The sequence below is a fragment of the Pelodiscus sinensis genome, chromosome 6 (assembly GCF_052426305.1).
Source record: "Pelodiscus sinensis isolate ZL-2025 chromosome 6, ASM5242630v1, whole genome shotgun sequence".
Taxonomy (NCBI): Eukaryota; Metazoa; Chordata; order Testudines; family Trionychidae; genus Pelodiscus; species Pelodiscus sinensis.
Genome location: NC_143057.1, coordinates 73,364,536 through 73,379,591, shown reverse-complemented (window position 1 = coordinate 73,379,591; position 15,056 = coordinate 73,364,536). Strand labels below are relative to the sequence as shown.

Genomic DNA, 15,056 nt, shown 5'->3' with positions numbered 1-15,056 from the left:
GATTAGATGAAGTACTACTGTTAAATGTCCTTAGATGTGAGCTTTTGGGAGCTTTGCTTAATCATTCATTTCTTACAACTAAGAAATTCTAGCAAGACTTTACGAAGTATAATTCATGTTCTAATTTGTTATTATATAATTTCTAAGTAGAACCTTCATGAAGCTCATTCAACTTACTTTCATTGAAGGCATATTCAAATCATTAAAGTGTGCTGGGAAACTCAAGTGGTAGAGGGCCTTAACTTGAACTCATCTCCATGTTGGTTCACTAGTGTTTAGGTTCGATGGATAGCAGGAGATGGGCTAAGACTTAATACAGTACAAGCTTTGTTATCTGGCACTTTATTATTCAGGAAACTGTTAATCAGCATTTGTCATAAATGGCAATAAAATTTCCCCTTCAGTTAATTGTAAAAATTCCAATAGCCATCCAGCATCATTTTCCAGTGCTTGAGGAAGCCACATTTATAAACTTGCAACAGTAAATGCCTTTCTTGTCCTAACTCTGAGTACAGTACTGTATAATACAGTGCCATCATTGGATATTATCCGATATATCCTGCAGCAGTGGCTAACAATACACCAGCAACAGGCAAAAGCAGAGAAGAAAATGTGTTGTTCTGACTATAACCCAGAAATTGGACCTAATTAGTTGCCTTGAAAGAGGAGAAAACAGGAGCCAACTGATGCAAGAATTTTGCGTTAACAATCTATGGTATTACAGTGCAGAAGGCAGACCTGATGAAATTAGCATTAAGTGCTAAGCAATTGAGAAACTCCATAGTTTGCACAAATCAAAATTGGAGCAATTAGATAACATACGCTATGAATGGTTTTCCTTGAAGAGTTCTGAGGGAACTCCAATTTCCAGCTCAATGTTGATTGAAAAGGCAAAGAACTTATATCAACAAATGGAAATGACGAAGACCTGCATTCTTCCGATGGCTCTTTGGCATGCTTTAAGATGCGACATGGTATCAGAAGGCTTGATGTCTCTGGAGAGAAACAGTCTGCTGATCATGAGGCCGCAGAAAGACACCGAGGCTATGTCTACACTACGAGTTTTTTAGGCAGAAAATATGCTAATGAGGGACTCATTAGCATGAGTTGTGACATCATTAGCATATTTTCTGCCTTTTCTTTTTGCGCAAGGGGTTTTTGCACAAAAAGCAGTGTGGATGTTTTCTTTTTGCAAAAAGAAGCAACAGGGGGTCAAATAGCTCAGTGGTTTGAGCATTGGCCTGCTAAACCAGGGTTGTGAGTTCAATGCTTGAGGGGACCATTTAGGGATCTGGGGCAAATCTGTCAGGGATGACGCTTGGTCCTGCCGTGAGGGCAGGGGACTGGACTTGATAACCTCTCAAAGTCCCTTCCAGCTCTATGAGATATGTATATTTCCATATATTAAAATACGCTAATGATGTCACAACTCATGATAATGAGTCCCTCATTAGCATATTTTCTACTGAAAAAACTCGTAGTGTAGACATAGCCTGAGTATTTTTTAAGAAGCTGGCTGGGGAGCATGGTGTAACCCCAGAGAATATCTACAATGTTTTGCAAAGGGAAAGTTGTGCCTGACCAATCTGATTAGCTTCTATGAGGTGGTAACTGGCTCTGTGGACATGGGAAAGTCAGTGGATGTGATATATCTTGACTTTAGCAAGGTTTTTTATATGGTCTCCCACAATATTCTTGCCAGCAAGTTAAGGGAATGTGGATTGGCTAAATGGATGGTAAGATGGACAGAAAGCTGGCTAGAAGGCCGAGCTCAGCGGGTGGTGATCAATGGCTCCATGTCAGGATGGTGGTCAGTTTCTAGCGGACTGCCCCACGCTTCAGTTCTAGGACCAGTTTTGTTCAATATCTTTATTAATGACCTGGATGAGGGGATGCATTGCACCCTCAGCAAGTTTGCAGATGACACGAAGCTATGGGGAGAGGTAGATACGCTTGAGGGCACAGATAGGGTCCAGAGTGACTTAGACAAATTGGAGGATTGGGCCACAAGAAATCTGATGAGGTTCAACAAGGACAAGTGCAGAGTCCTGCACTTGGGACGGAAGAATCCCAAGTATCGTTACAGGCTGGGGACCAACCAGCTAAGTAGTAGTTCTGCAGAAAAGGACCTGGGAATGAATGAGAAGCTGGATATGAGTCAACAGTATGCCCTTGTAGCCAAGAAGGCTAATGGCATATTAGGGTGCATTAGTAGGAGCACTGCTAGCAGATCCAGAGAAGTGATTATTCCCCTTTATTCGGCTCTGGTGAGGCTACATCTGGAGTATTGTGTCCAGTTCTGGGCCCCCCACTACAAAAAGGATGTGGACGTATTGGAGAGGGTCCAGCAGAAGGCAACCAAAATGATTGGGGGCTGAAGCATATGACCTATGAGGAGAGGCTGAGGGAGTTGGGCCTAATCAGTCTTCAAAAGCAAAGATTAAGAGGGGGATTTGATAGTAGCCTTCAACTTCCTGAAGGGAGGTTCCAAAGAGGATGGAGAGAGGCTGTTCTCAGTACTGACAGATGGCAGAACAAGGAGCAATGGTCTCAAGTTGTGGTGGGAGAGGTTGAATATTAGGAAAAACTATTTCACTAGGAGAGTGGTGAAGCACTGGAATGGGTTACCTAGGGAAGTAGTGGAGTCTCCATCCTTAGTGGTGTTTAAGTTTCGGCTTGACAAAGCCCTGGCTGGGTTGATTTAGTTGGGATTGGTCCTGCCTAGACCATGGGCTGGACTTGACCTTCTGAGGTCTCTTCTAGCTCTATGGTTCTATGAATCTGATAAAATGCTTATTAAATGGGACTTTTTTGGTATTGCCTGTCATCTTCAACCTTTGCCGGTACAGGTGAGGTTGGTGTGCCTGGATTTAAGAGGAACATCATTCCACTTACATGTGCAAATACTGCTGACACAAAATCAAGTTGCTACTGGTTTCAAAATTCAAGCAGCCAAAAGCATTCAAGGGTATTGTCCGTCTGCCAATGGAGTACAAGGCACAGCCTAATGAGTATATGGACAAGTTTATATTTTTGTATTGGTTCCACCATATCTTTGTTCCCGCTGTAAAAGATCACCTGAAAGAATGTGGTGTGCCAGTTATCTGGTTTTAGATAACTGTTGAGCTCACCCTTCTAACACAAAGCAGTATTTTCAAGGAACACTTACTCAGCCAACAGATCAATTATTCAAAATCTAAAAGTCATCTACAGAAGGGATTTTTTGAGGAAATGGTTCAACTTTCAAAGGAGCAATCCAAGATTTTCACTTACAGTACAGCATCAAGAATGCAGTCTTCAATGCAACATGTTCCTAGTCTGTTATCAAGTCTACAACTTTAAAGAGCATGCAGAAAATTGTGGGTGGAAGTGATATTTGTGAATGGGACCTCTGATGAAGAAGCATTTCAAGGCTTCAATGTAAGACCAAAAAGGAGAGTGCTACTGGAGATAATTCACAGAATCATAGAACACTAGAACCGGAAGGGACCCAGAGAGATCATCAAGTCCAGTCCCCTGCCCTCACAAACAGGACCAAGCACCATCTAGATCAGGGGTCGACAACCTATGGCTCACAAGCCATAAATAGCTCACTTTGGAGCCAAAAATGACTTGTAGCTTCAGCTTAGCTCCCCTTGGTCTCCCCTCACCCACAATTGGGAGCCCATGCTGGTGCGACAGCCTCATGCACCCCACAACATTGGAACCAGCACCAGCTTTCTGCAGAAGGGATGGGGAGTGGGAAGCCCCAATGCTCCACGCCAGATGTGGCTTGCAGTGAAGCGTGTGCTGCTCTTCCCCTTCCCACAGCAACATGCACACTTCCTTATCCTCCCTGCCTTCCCCCCGTGCTCCATGGAGGTGGGACAAAGGAGCTGTGTGGCCTCCCCCTGCCTGAGAGCGCACTTGGCTGTGCTGGATGTGGTGGTGAAGTACATTATGCATGTAGGCGCCAGGTGGTAGGAGTGGCAGCTAAGATGGTGGTGGAGGAGCCGGGCTTTGGGGATGAGGAATATCTGGATTTCCTAAAGGAACAGCTTGTGTGCTTCTTCTAGCACTGTCTATAGATCCTGCTCCCTCCCCTCTGGCCAGACACCCACTCACACCCTGCTCCTCCACAGACACATAGCAACACCCTGCTCCCACCCCCACCCTGACACCAACCAGCACCCTGCTCCTGCCCCCTGTCCTCCTGGCCAGACACCTATCACCAGCTTGCTCCTGCACCCTGCCTTCACATTCTGTATGTGTAAAACTGATTGTTCCTTCCTAAGTGGCAAACTTTTCATTTGTCCTTATTAAACTTCATCCTATTTACTTGACCATTTCTCCAGTTTGCCCATTTTGAATTATGACCCTATCCTCCAAAGCACTTGCAACCCTTCCCAGCTTGGTATCATCTGCAAAATTAATCATCATACACTATATGCCATCAGCTAAATCATTGATGAAGATATTGAACAGAACCAGTCCCAAAACAGACCCTTGTGGAACCCCACTTGTTATGCCCTGCATAACTGATGTCCTTCAAAATGGAGACCCTACAATCCAATCACTACAATGAAAAATAATGAGGCAACTAACTTGCAGGCAGGCTGACATCTGTAAGATGCTTCAAAAAGTTTCTACAGCTTGTGCCACTAGTCCAACACCATCAACACTGACAGCAGAAGTTGTTGATATTGATGATCCAAAGGCAGTAAATAACAGTATTGTATACAGTAATAGTAAAAAAGATGTAATGTTAAGTATGATTATTTCATTTTTTCAACATTTTGGAGTTCAGAAAAATAACTGGCACATTTAATTAACCAGCAACCCCCAGTCTTCATTCATGTCAGATAGCAAAGCTTGTGCTGTATCTATTTCACTTGAGCTAGTGAATAAACAACTTTCTAACACTGATATCTTTTGTTAGATTCCAAATGACTCGTTGTCTCTAAGAAAGATTAAGTCCATAGTAAATTGAACAACAAGTTTTGGTTTTGTAAGTGCACAAAACAATTACCTGTAAATGTATTAAATTATCAAAAATACTATCCTCTTGGATAAATGACCCCCACCCCCGCAAAAAAAACAGTGGAATTTCAACAAACCTTCACCCAAGATCACCTTTATGCTGAGTAACAGCTAGAGAACTTACCGTAATTATACGGAAATTTCTCAAAAGCTTTGGGGTTTTTACAGGCCTATAATAGAAATGTCTACTCTATTCTCGTCATCATCATTTCATGAAAGAAATTTCTGTCAGCATATTTGTAGATCTTATTTTAATGCTGGCATTACAAGGTGTACTGTTATTTCCTTTGTAGAAGAGTATTTAGACAACAATGATTTAATGCAAGCACTTGCAATGTGAGCTTATCCCCAATGCAACAGAAATTGTGTCAAAGCTCCAGAAATCCAGTCTTTGTTAGCTGAGTTGTGGGAATAATATACACTATGTACTTCTACACTTGAAAAAGTGTATCAAGAAGAGCACTACACTTAATTAGCACTGAACAAAATAAACTATTTAATCTATTAAATCTTTTAGAGCCTATTCCTTTTATATAAATATACAGGAATCTGTAATTGTCCAGTTGGTCCACCTAGATCAATGCCTTGGAAATATATTTTGTAATATCTATATTATAAAGTCAACATAAATATTCCTGCCCTTCCCAATGGCTCCTGAAAAACACCATCTAAATGGCATCAATTGTCTTCTCTAATGACAATTTCTGCAAACATTCTTAACAGGTTATTCTCTTACCGAATACTGCAATTCAGACTTGCTGGGCCTCCCTCTAAAGCAACTGAAACTGAACCCTGCAAGAGACAGGATATTGCAGTGGATGGATCACCAGAGTAATCCATTTTGGTAACTCCCAGGATCCTTAACCACAGCTACCTCAAAGGAATTCTATTTTTATTTCCCTTTTCTTAATTTTAATAAATGTCTCTGAAATAGTTTGTATATAAACAAGCCAAATAAGTTTATACCTTTTAGTGCAGTAGTTTTTTCTTTTTCATCCGGGCCTCCTTGTTGGAGCTGTGCCATGTTTGTCCAAATTGTCAGCAAAATTAAAGTGATGAAGGAAAAGGACATCAATCTTCATAGGATGAGCTAAAAATCAATCACTGAAGTTAGAAACTAGCCAGTTCATTGATTTCTACTTCAGCAACTATCACATGTAGATAATTTATTAAATTGTGTGTGATTGTGTGTGTGTAAATAATTATAATTTAATGGTATGCATAATTTCAAAAGTAAATTTTCTGCTAGAAAGGAAATTAAATAAATGTGATATACTAGTCACAAAAAACAAGTTAGGGTTGATTTTTAGCTTTACTTTTAAAAAAACCACCAATGCATTTACTAATCCATTAACAGCAATACAATGCTTAAAATAGAACTACCTCATACAAATTAAGAAAAATAGTGTGGTCCCTTTATAAATCTCCTGCAATAACTGGTGAAGCATTCCATTTCACAGTGGTATTCCATTCAAGCCATTCCAACATAAGGTTAGAAGTATCAACCTGTTGCTCTTCCAGATTGCATATGGTTTACAATTACTGAAGATCAATGTAAGAAATAGAAGACAAACTAGAAGTGCAAATGACCAACAGCAACCCACAATCCAATTAGAATATTCCCACATTTAACTGCAATTGCCATTTACTGTCCTTGCTATATCACATGGGATTAGGTTTCACTAAATGTACATACAGTGACTACAGTTATATTACAGAAGCACAGTTTAGAGATTGAAGGGTTGTGTACAGAAAAACACTCAGGAAAAAAAAAATCAATCCAAACTAACTAAAAGGTATGAATCCTAAGTGGACTTAATTAAACCACATTAAGCCCCAATGTGCACACCCTTCTTCAAAATTAAGAGTGGCCTTACTTCAGTGAATTCCAAATTAAGGCCACTTTAATTAGGAATAGGTTCACATGGGGCTTAATGTGGTGTAACCAATCCATTTTAAATTCACATCCTTAGTTAATTCAGATTCATTTTCCTGAGTATCCCCATGAAGATTTCACAAACCTGCTAACTGCATCACTCATCACAATATAATTGGCATTATGTTGCCACTGCTTACATGACAAGAGTAACAGCAGTTTGCCTATTGTTCTCTTCATTCTATTACATTTTTACCTCCAAAGTCTTCTTAGATGTAGCACAGCTGGTATATCCAAATCGAGATAATCAATTCCCTATTTTTCTTAATAAAAATTCAGAATTCTAAGTCTGCATAACCAAACGTAAATACTATTGAAAAATACAGCCAAGTAGTTGTTTGATATATTTGATATACATTAATATGTGCACTTGACATAGTTTATGTGGCATTAGTTTTCTGATGGGAGTTAAGTCACAGAGAATAAAGTGGCAGAAGGTTTTCTTGATGTGGATTGGGACACAGAACTGACACATTGTATAGCTCTTGATAACCACTACTGTTTAAATATGGGTTTGCAAGAAATGTTTTTAATCTATTATAACTATCTTTATGCAATTTTGTTCCGTCAACTACATCAAGCAATTATCATATCCTCTTGCATTCTACAATCCCAAAAGAGAATCCACTATGTATTAATGAAACTATAACTTGTCAAGTATAATCTTTATTGAGTCAGCATTTCAAAACAAAGAACACTGGAATATTTTTTGTATACACTCTTAACTCAGTATCTAGAAATGATAAAGAACACGTGTCCAGTCAAAGTATTTGTTTAGCATATGAGATCATTAGCAGAAAAAGATAAATTACATTTTTCCATTTTCAAGAGAGGACTTTCAACACTCAACACTGTGACCTATTTCTAGCCACATGAATTTGACACCAGGGAAAACATCAACATAGCAATTCAGCTTTATTTTTTAAAATAAAGGACTATGGGAGCACTGAACCTCACTGCGCCCTCAAGCTTTTCGGATTCTTGGTTACAGATTTCAATCACGCCATCTATCTGATTTCTCCTTCTCCACAATACCCATTATCATGGCTGTGTTTGCTACAAAAATGTGGTTCATGCAATTTGGAACCTTTTCCAATATAGGTTTGTTAATCTTCCTCCCAGAGACTAATATATCAGACATGATACTACTCCTGACTCTCTCAGACTTAAATCTGCAAGCAGGAAAGCCAAGATAATTTCCTCTCAGTTTTGGTAGTTTACTATGATACTAACTAGTTAAAAGCAATATTTCATATGTAAGCAAATCTTGGAAAGTTAAATGAGTTAGTTTTATTTAAACAATATAAAAACTGCTGTATGTTCTAAACAGATTTAGAATAATATGAACAAGGATGCCTTTATGGTCTCAAAGAAAAAGTAGCATCTAGTAGACTTTTTTTTTCTTGTGACCCAGTTGAAGAAAATTGTTGATGCCCATGACCCAACATAATTTGACTAGAATGTGGGCTCCGGGATGGGGCTGAGCACGAGAGCTTTAGGATTATAAGGGGGCTCTGGCTTAGCAGAGAGGTGGTCAGGACTGGAGCAGAAAGGACCTAACTTGAGCAGTTTCCAGTCAGTGGTGTAGCAGAGGTGCTAAGGCAGTCTTCCTGCCTCTCCTGGCACCGCAGACCATGCTGCACTTCAGAAGCCACTAGCAGCAGATTCCCAACTGATGGGAATGAGGAGCAACTGCTCAGGGCAGGAGCAATGTGCAGACCCTGTGTGCTTTTTCCACCCCTCACCTAGAAGCTGGACCTATTGCTGGATGCATCTCATGTCACCTGATCACCCTGAGGCAAGAAGGAGAATTAGTGCCTGATTTTCCATGACCCAGTATTGGGTCACGACCCTTAGTCTGAAAACCACTGATCTAGATAATATGTTGTATCCTCTGGTTTAATGTATGTGTATTGGCGGGAGGATGAGGACGAGTTATTTGCAGCAACATCAAAGGTTGCTGTTTGTCAGCTAAGGAGTACACAAATTCCAAAAACTGACATTAAGTCCAGTAAGTTATTAAGTAAGAATGATTCATGGGAGATCACCATTCTTTTTTCTGATACATCCCTAAGTTTGAGTAGTCTAATGTAAAATCCTGTTTAACTGGTTAACGGGTTAAACATATTGGTTAGCCAATTAAAGAGGAAGGGGGCTGGACTGTAGCAGTCCCCCACCTCCCCGCAAGCAGGAACAGGCTGTTTGCAGCAGGCTAGCCCCCGCCAATTAACCTTAACCAATAAGCTTTATCCGTAACAGGTGAGGCTTGCCAGTTAACCAGTCACATCCCTACTCAAAATTGACTATAGTGCAATGACAGCACCCTTTCAGTGCCTCTAAAAACTTTAACGGTTCCCCGCAATTCACCACTCCTTTTATGCAGGACGCAACTCAGATTCTGCACTTCTCCAGTTCTGACACATTTCAACATGATTAATCAAAACAAGACTAACAAAATCTACATATTCTAGCAAACTTGCATACTTACTACATAAATGTAATGTTGCAAAGATAACAGCAACTTAGATAATCACTAACAATAATAAAACTAGGTACAGACATTTACACATTTCCTGAAACATACATCTTACCCAACCAAAAAAATTTAAAGGATGAAATGCCTACAACATATAGAAAGTCTGGTCTCAGTTTTGCAATGTTTCCAAATAGACTATTTAAGCGAGAGTTCATTGAATATAAATTCCTGACAATTATTATGTGTATTTGTAGCAAAACAACTGTGATACCACATTGTAAGTAAATACAATAATGGCATTTATGGAAAAAGTCATTTTAATGAACATCTAAGTAGTATTAGAACCAGAACATTTGATCAATGAAACATATTTCAAAGAAACTACATTAGGCACTACAGCATGTGGTGTGGTGTCTGAAATAGTTTATACCTCCCAGGTCTCACCTAAATAAAAATTTACAATCCTATTTTAACAAAAGTTAGTTAAAACAATTACAGTGTGTAGACAAGTATCTGAAGACTTGTTACTGGTCAGGAAAAAAAAATTGTCACCTTTGAACATGTAATGAGATTAAATCAAAAAACAAATAGATCAATGAAAAGCCAACACTAGGGTAATGTCATATACAAAGGTTAGGTAAAATATGGGACTCTGAGTACTCTGCTCCTACAGATTAAGACTGGATTCATCTACTAGGTGAGGAGCCTGCTACTGAGCAAAGAATAGAAATCACCTGCCAACCTGTTTTGAATTCTGCTTTGGAAAAAAGACCATTTGCTGATTTTTCCAATTTAAAAAAAAAAATAGTATCAGCTACTGCAGAGAGGAGTGATATTAGAATGAAGATAAAACAAACAGTATTTTATGCATTGTTTTGGCTGAACATAGCATTCTGTTGAATTCTTCATTGATACGTGTTTAAATGAAAAATGTGGGAAATTAGAAGAGAGGGTTATATTTCCTTTCTTTGAAAAACAGATGTTGATTCAACTAGAGTTTGTTGCTGTGCAAATGAATAGTGGGAAAATTATAAAGCCATCTGAATGATTATTTATAGGCAAATGCAGGAATTGCAGGCTATTCTAGGTTTGAGTTTCAAGCCTAGGCTTATAGGTTAATCTTGTCAATTACACACATCCCACCCTCCTTCCCCACTGCCTTTGTATGAGAAGCAGCAAGGGTGGGAAGCTGGAGCCCATGGCCGATTCTTCTGCCTGCTCCTCTCTTCCCCCCACTGCATCTGTAGGAGGCAGGCGGGTCTATGGAGCCAGCACGTATGGGGAACCTGCTTGAAAATAGCTCTCCAAGAGCATCAGATCCACCGGCTCCCCTCCCCCACCCACACACACACACATGCATTACTGCCTGATAGAGGGGCAGCAGCGCAGAGGGTGAGGGAGGGCAGGTTGTAGAGGATACGTGCAAGGAGCTGCTTTCAAACAGGCTCCCAGTGCATGCTGCCTCTTTGTAACCACTTGCTCCCCACAGAGACAGCAGGGAGGGGCGGATGCTGAGGCAAGCAGGAGCCAGTTCCCCCCAGCACCAGCTCCGTAGTGCCACCTTCCCCCTCTCCACACTGCTGCCTCTATCAGAGGGCAGGTGGTTCCCCGGGAGTGGAGCCATGAGAGCACTGGCTGCCGGCTCTGCCCCTGGGGACTGTCAAATAGACATGTAACTGCTAAGATTTCATGCAGTTAGATGATTATTCAATTACACAATATCTAACATCCCTAACTTGAAGTATAAATTCACAAATTTTACTAATTTTCTTGCATTAAGTATTCAATTAGATTTCAAAAATTTGTTCTTACACAGATACATAACTTAGATAATCCTTTCTACAAATGATTTATGTGGCCTTTTTTGTCATGAATTGTATCAAGCACAACTTTGAGTTAGTGATGTAAAAGATTAACCAGTTACCTGGTAAGCATTAACCTTATTGGCATGCTTGTCTGGTAACCACTTAACCAGAGGGAAAGGGTGAAGCAGCCCCTGCTCGTGGTGCAGCCAGCTGGATACGGTCCGCAGGACCCCTTCCTGGAGCAGCCCCACTGTAGGACCCCAACTGCTCTGCACAAGTCCTCAGTTAATCAGTTAAATCATTTAACCAGTTAACTTTTTTAATGGGCATTACATTCCTACTTTAGTAAATTCCACCTGCAGAAATATTTAAAGTAAGGCAGCTACTTTTGAGGCAAGTTCATATTTATTTCTACAATTGATTGTACATGCACAACCCACACACACTCCTCCCCCAAAGGATCCAATGTATACTTTACAACTGTTCATTCCCAAAGTCTAGAAATATAAAATACAATTCAGTATGAAATATATTTTGGATTAATTGAAAATAAATGTTTTAGTGGTTTATTCAATATAAAGAGCTAAGAGGATGATGTTTTCATCAGACTTCCTTTAATACAATAGCAGAATTGGGAGGGAAGGGTACACAAAGAAATGGCTACTCAGGCACAAAAACAAATTTTCTTCACACAAGGGAATGTGCCTATATATTTAACATCCACATTCATGGAGTGGTACTGGAAATTGGGTCATAGAGCTTCAGGTATACAATAGTGCTAGACTTCAAATCAAACCAGACACCCCTCCGTGTGACTCCAACTACAAGTAAAATGAACATTTCCATTCTAGTTTCATTTGCTCTTGCCTGTATACATTTAGTGAGAGCTGATGTTACAAAGTTTAGCAGGTAGCAGATCCCAGTCTATGAGTGGAAGAATTGCAAAATACCACCCCACATTAGGTAAAGACATGAAATTTAACTCCCAAAAGGATGCACTCAGAGAACCCAGAAAGAGGACACAGATACAGGTAGCACTGATATACCTGCCCTCAAGTCTGCTACTAGATCACCCTTGAATTCTGAGGCATGCAAAGAACAGAATTCATTGTGGAAGTCTGCTATGGAAAACACCTCACAGTTCTATTGTCCAGGTTGAACATCTAAAATCCGGGATACACTTGTCTGGCAACACCCATGGTCCAGCAGGACCATGGATATTGCTAGACCAAAGAGCCCCAGGTGGCCAGGTTCAGAAGCATAGCCCCAACGGGAGCTGAAGTCAACAGGGCCAGCACCTGGGCACATAGCCCAGGCTGCCACTGTGGAGAGCACAGCCCCGGACCTGGCTAGTGCAGTGCGGGGGAGGGAGACCTGGACGCAACGGAGCAGGCAATACAGAGCTCAACCCCAGCCAAAAGCAGAACCCTACACCCAGGTAGAGAGATTGGTCTTCCCCTTGTCCAGCAAATTCTGTGGTTCGGGACCACTCAGGAGCCAAACAAAGGAGTTTCAACCGGTAGTGTATCCAGCACTCAAATATTATGATGGTATGGAAATGTCTAAGATGGATAGCACAGAGATTTTACTGTATAACATGCAAATTAAGTGATTAGTATTATGAAAACTATCCTAAACTAAAACATGTTTCAAAAAACTTGCATTTCATATTTGCACATATAATATTTTATTGCAAAATAATAAGCCTTTAATCTGCCAGAAGCTACATCCAAAATACGTTACCACAGGAGATTAAAATAAAAACCCCCAAAACAGAATTTTAAGGTAGAAATGTAATGATCGTAAGTGGAGAGAAACATATTTGTCACCATCTCTTTCATACTTACATCATTCTCCTCTACTAGATAAAGTTTAATGAAGGTAAATTGAATGCTTGTGATAAGCATTAAACTAATAGCCTGAGCGAACCGCACCACTAACCCACGTAGACTGCTTCAGAGAGGATGGGAGTTCATTGTTGATTTTATTTTCTTACCTTGACAAGATAGGGACTGCCCAAGATATTCCTTTTGCTTCACGCTATTGACTAGTCACCAGAGAATATGCCTAATAAAAGCAGTTAACATGGGAAAGGCAAGGGAGATTAAAGGAAACAGACAAAGGATTAACTGTTTCCAGTGAGCATGATCAAGCAGAAGAGTGAGTGAGGATTGCATTTCTAGACAAAAAACTGGGCTTCTGCACTGACAGAGGGATTGCTGCCCCAGAAGGTAATATACAGTAGCAATTTACTCTGTTATGCTGCTATAAAACAGAGATTAGCCCTATAAAGTTACGCAATCAAAATAAGAATTTGGGGTTTTATGGTTCTATATATTTATACTGCATCCATGACCATAGCAGCTGAAGAGCTGACTTCCTAAATCTACACATAATGGTCATAACAAAAATAAAGTTAACTCAGAATTTGTTTGTAAAATAGTATAAGAAAAACATTTTTCTCAAATGTACACATCATATCAATATGATCTGTAGTAGTACTCTGTCCAATGTAATGCAAGATTATTCAAAGCTGTGTATGACATGTTACAGGCAACACAAATTTCAATATTTAGAAATCGGATATCAATAAAAATCTGTAAGATATTGCAGGAGTGAGACAAAAGAAAATGTCTTACTTATACAATAATGTGTTTTAAAATGAAAAAAGAAAGCAACTTTGAGTGCTATAAAACTGTTAGCGTCCACTGAAGTCAACTCGGTAATCTCTAGCATGAGGAAGTGCCCCAAATAAACATCACCCCCTACCTCCACCCTCAATACCCTGAACTCCCTCCCACACTCCTTTCAGCCCCCAAACTCCCTACCAGAGCCTATACCCCTCACGGCCTCCTACAACCCCACTCCCTGCCCCATTCCAGAGCCAGCACCCCAGACCCTCCTCCTATACCCACATTCCCTCCCAGAGTCTACCCTTCACACCCTCCTGCACCCAACCCCCCTCCCAGAACCTGCACACTGCATCCCCTTCTGCACCCCAATTCCCTGACCCAGCCCACAGCCTGCACCCAGCAACAAAACTCCATACCAAAACCTGCACACCTCCCCCACCAAAATTCCTCCTCAGGCATGTTGGGGGGGGGGGGAGAGAATTTTAGGTGGGGCAAGGGTGCAAGCTCAGGGTATTCTGGACACCACTAACATTTCTGCAAACCTTCAACCCTGGGTTAAACATATCCATCAATTTCTGGCCAGTGCAGACAAGGCCTTAGCAATATGTAGGTTTGATGATGGGACGGAGGGGGGAAAATAATTCCTGTAATGCCGGTCACCCCCACATTGATAGGAGCAGACAGGTATAAGGATTGGGATGTAAAATCCTGTTTAATTGGTTAAACATTATGTTTAACCAGTTAATCAATTGAAGGAGGAGTGGGAAGAGGAGCCCCTGACTGTGATGGGCCCGGGGAGCTGCTGCAGCCCCCTACCGGTTAGAAGTTTACTGGTTAACCGGTTAGCCACCCTTAGTAAGGATTTAATAATTCCTCCACTTGACTTCACTCATATCATATCTTTCAAAGTGAGAAGTCTCTCCAACTTTTCCTGTAACTTCACCACTTGCATCTCACAAGTGGTCCATTTTTGTAAGGCAGTTGGGATCCCTTCCTGCTCAGTACTCTGATCCAAAGCCTAAACAAAAACTCAGTATAGTAACTCCCCATTGATCTATGGATGTCATACACTTGCACAAGCTGCTAAGGGATACTGCAAGGTAAAAAAAAGGCTTGAACGGCTTCTTGGAAAGGGACAGGGGCTATGTCTACACTACAGAAAAACTCCTCCATGTCCAGGGAATATG

The 15,056-nt window shown here is 40.6% G+C and overlaps 1 protein-coding gene across 3 annotated transcripts in view; it reads right to left on the bottom strand.

Annotated features, from left to right (window-relative positions):
* The window catches only part of ARB2A (ARB2 cotranscriptional regulator A), a 334,295-nt gene that overhangs the window by 300,297 nt on the left and 18,942 nt on the right, over positions 1-15,056 (bottom strand). For all 3 annotated transcript variants that reach the window (XM_075932154.2, XM_075932155.2, XM_075932153.2), the window contains exon 2: positions 5,986-6,109. In XM_075932154.2, the coding sequence (XP_075788269.1) occupies positions 5,986-6,091 (106 nt within the window). In that variant the 5' untranslated portion in view covers positions 6,092-6,109. The remainder of the gene's footprint in view (positions 1-5,985; positions 6,110-15,056) is intronic.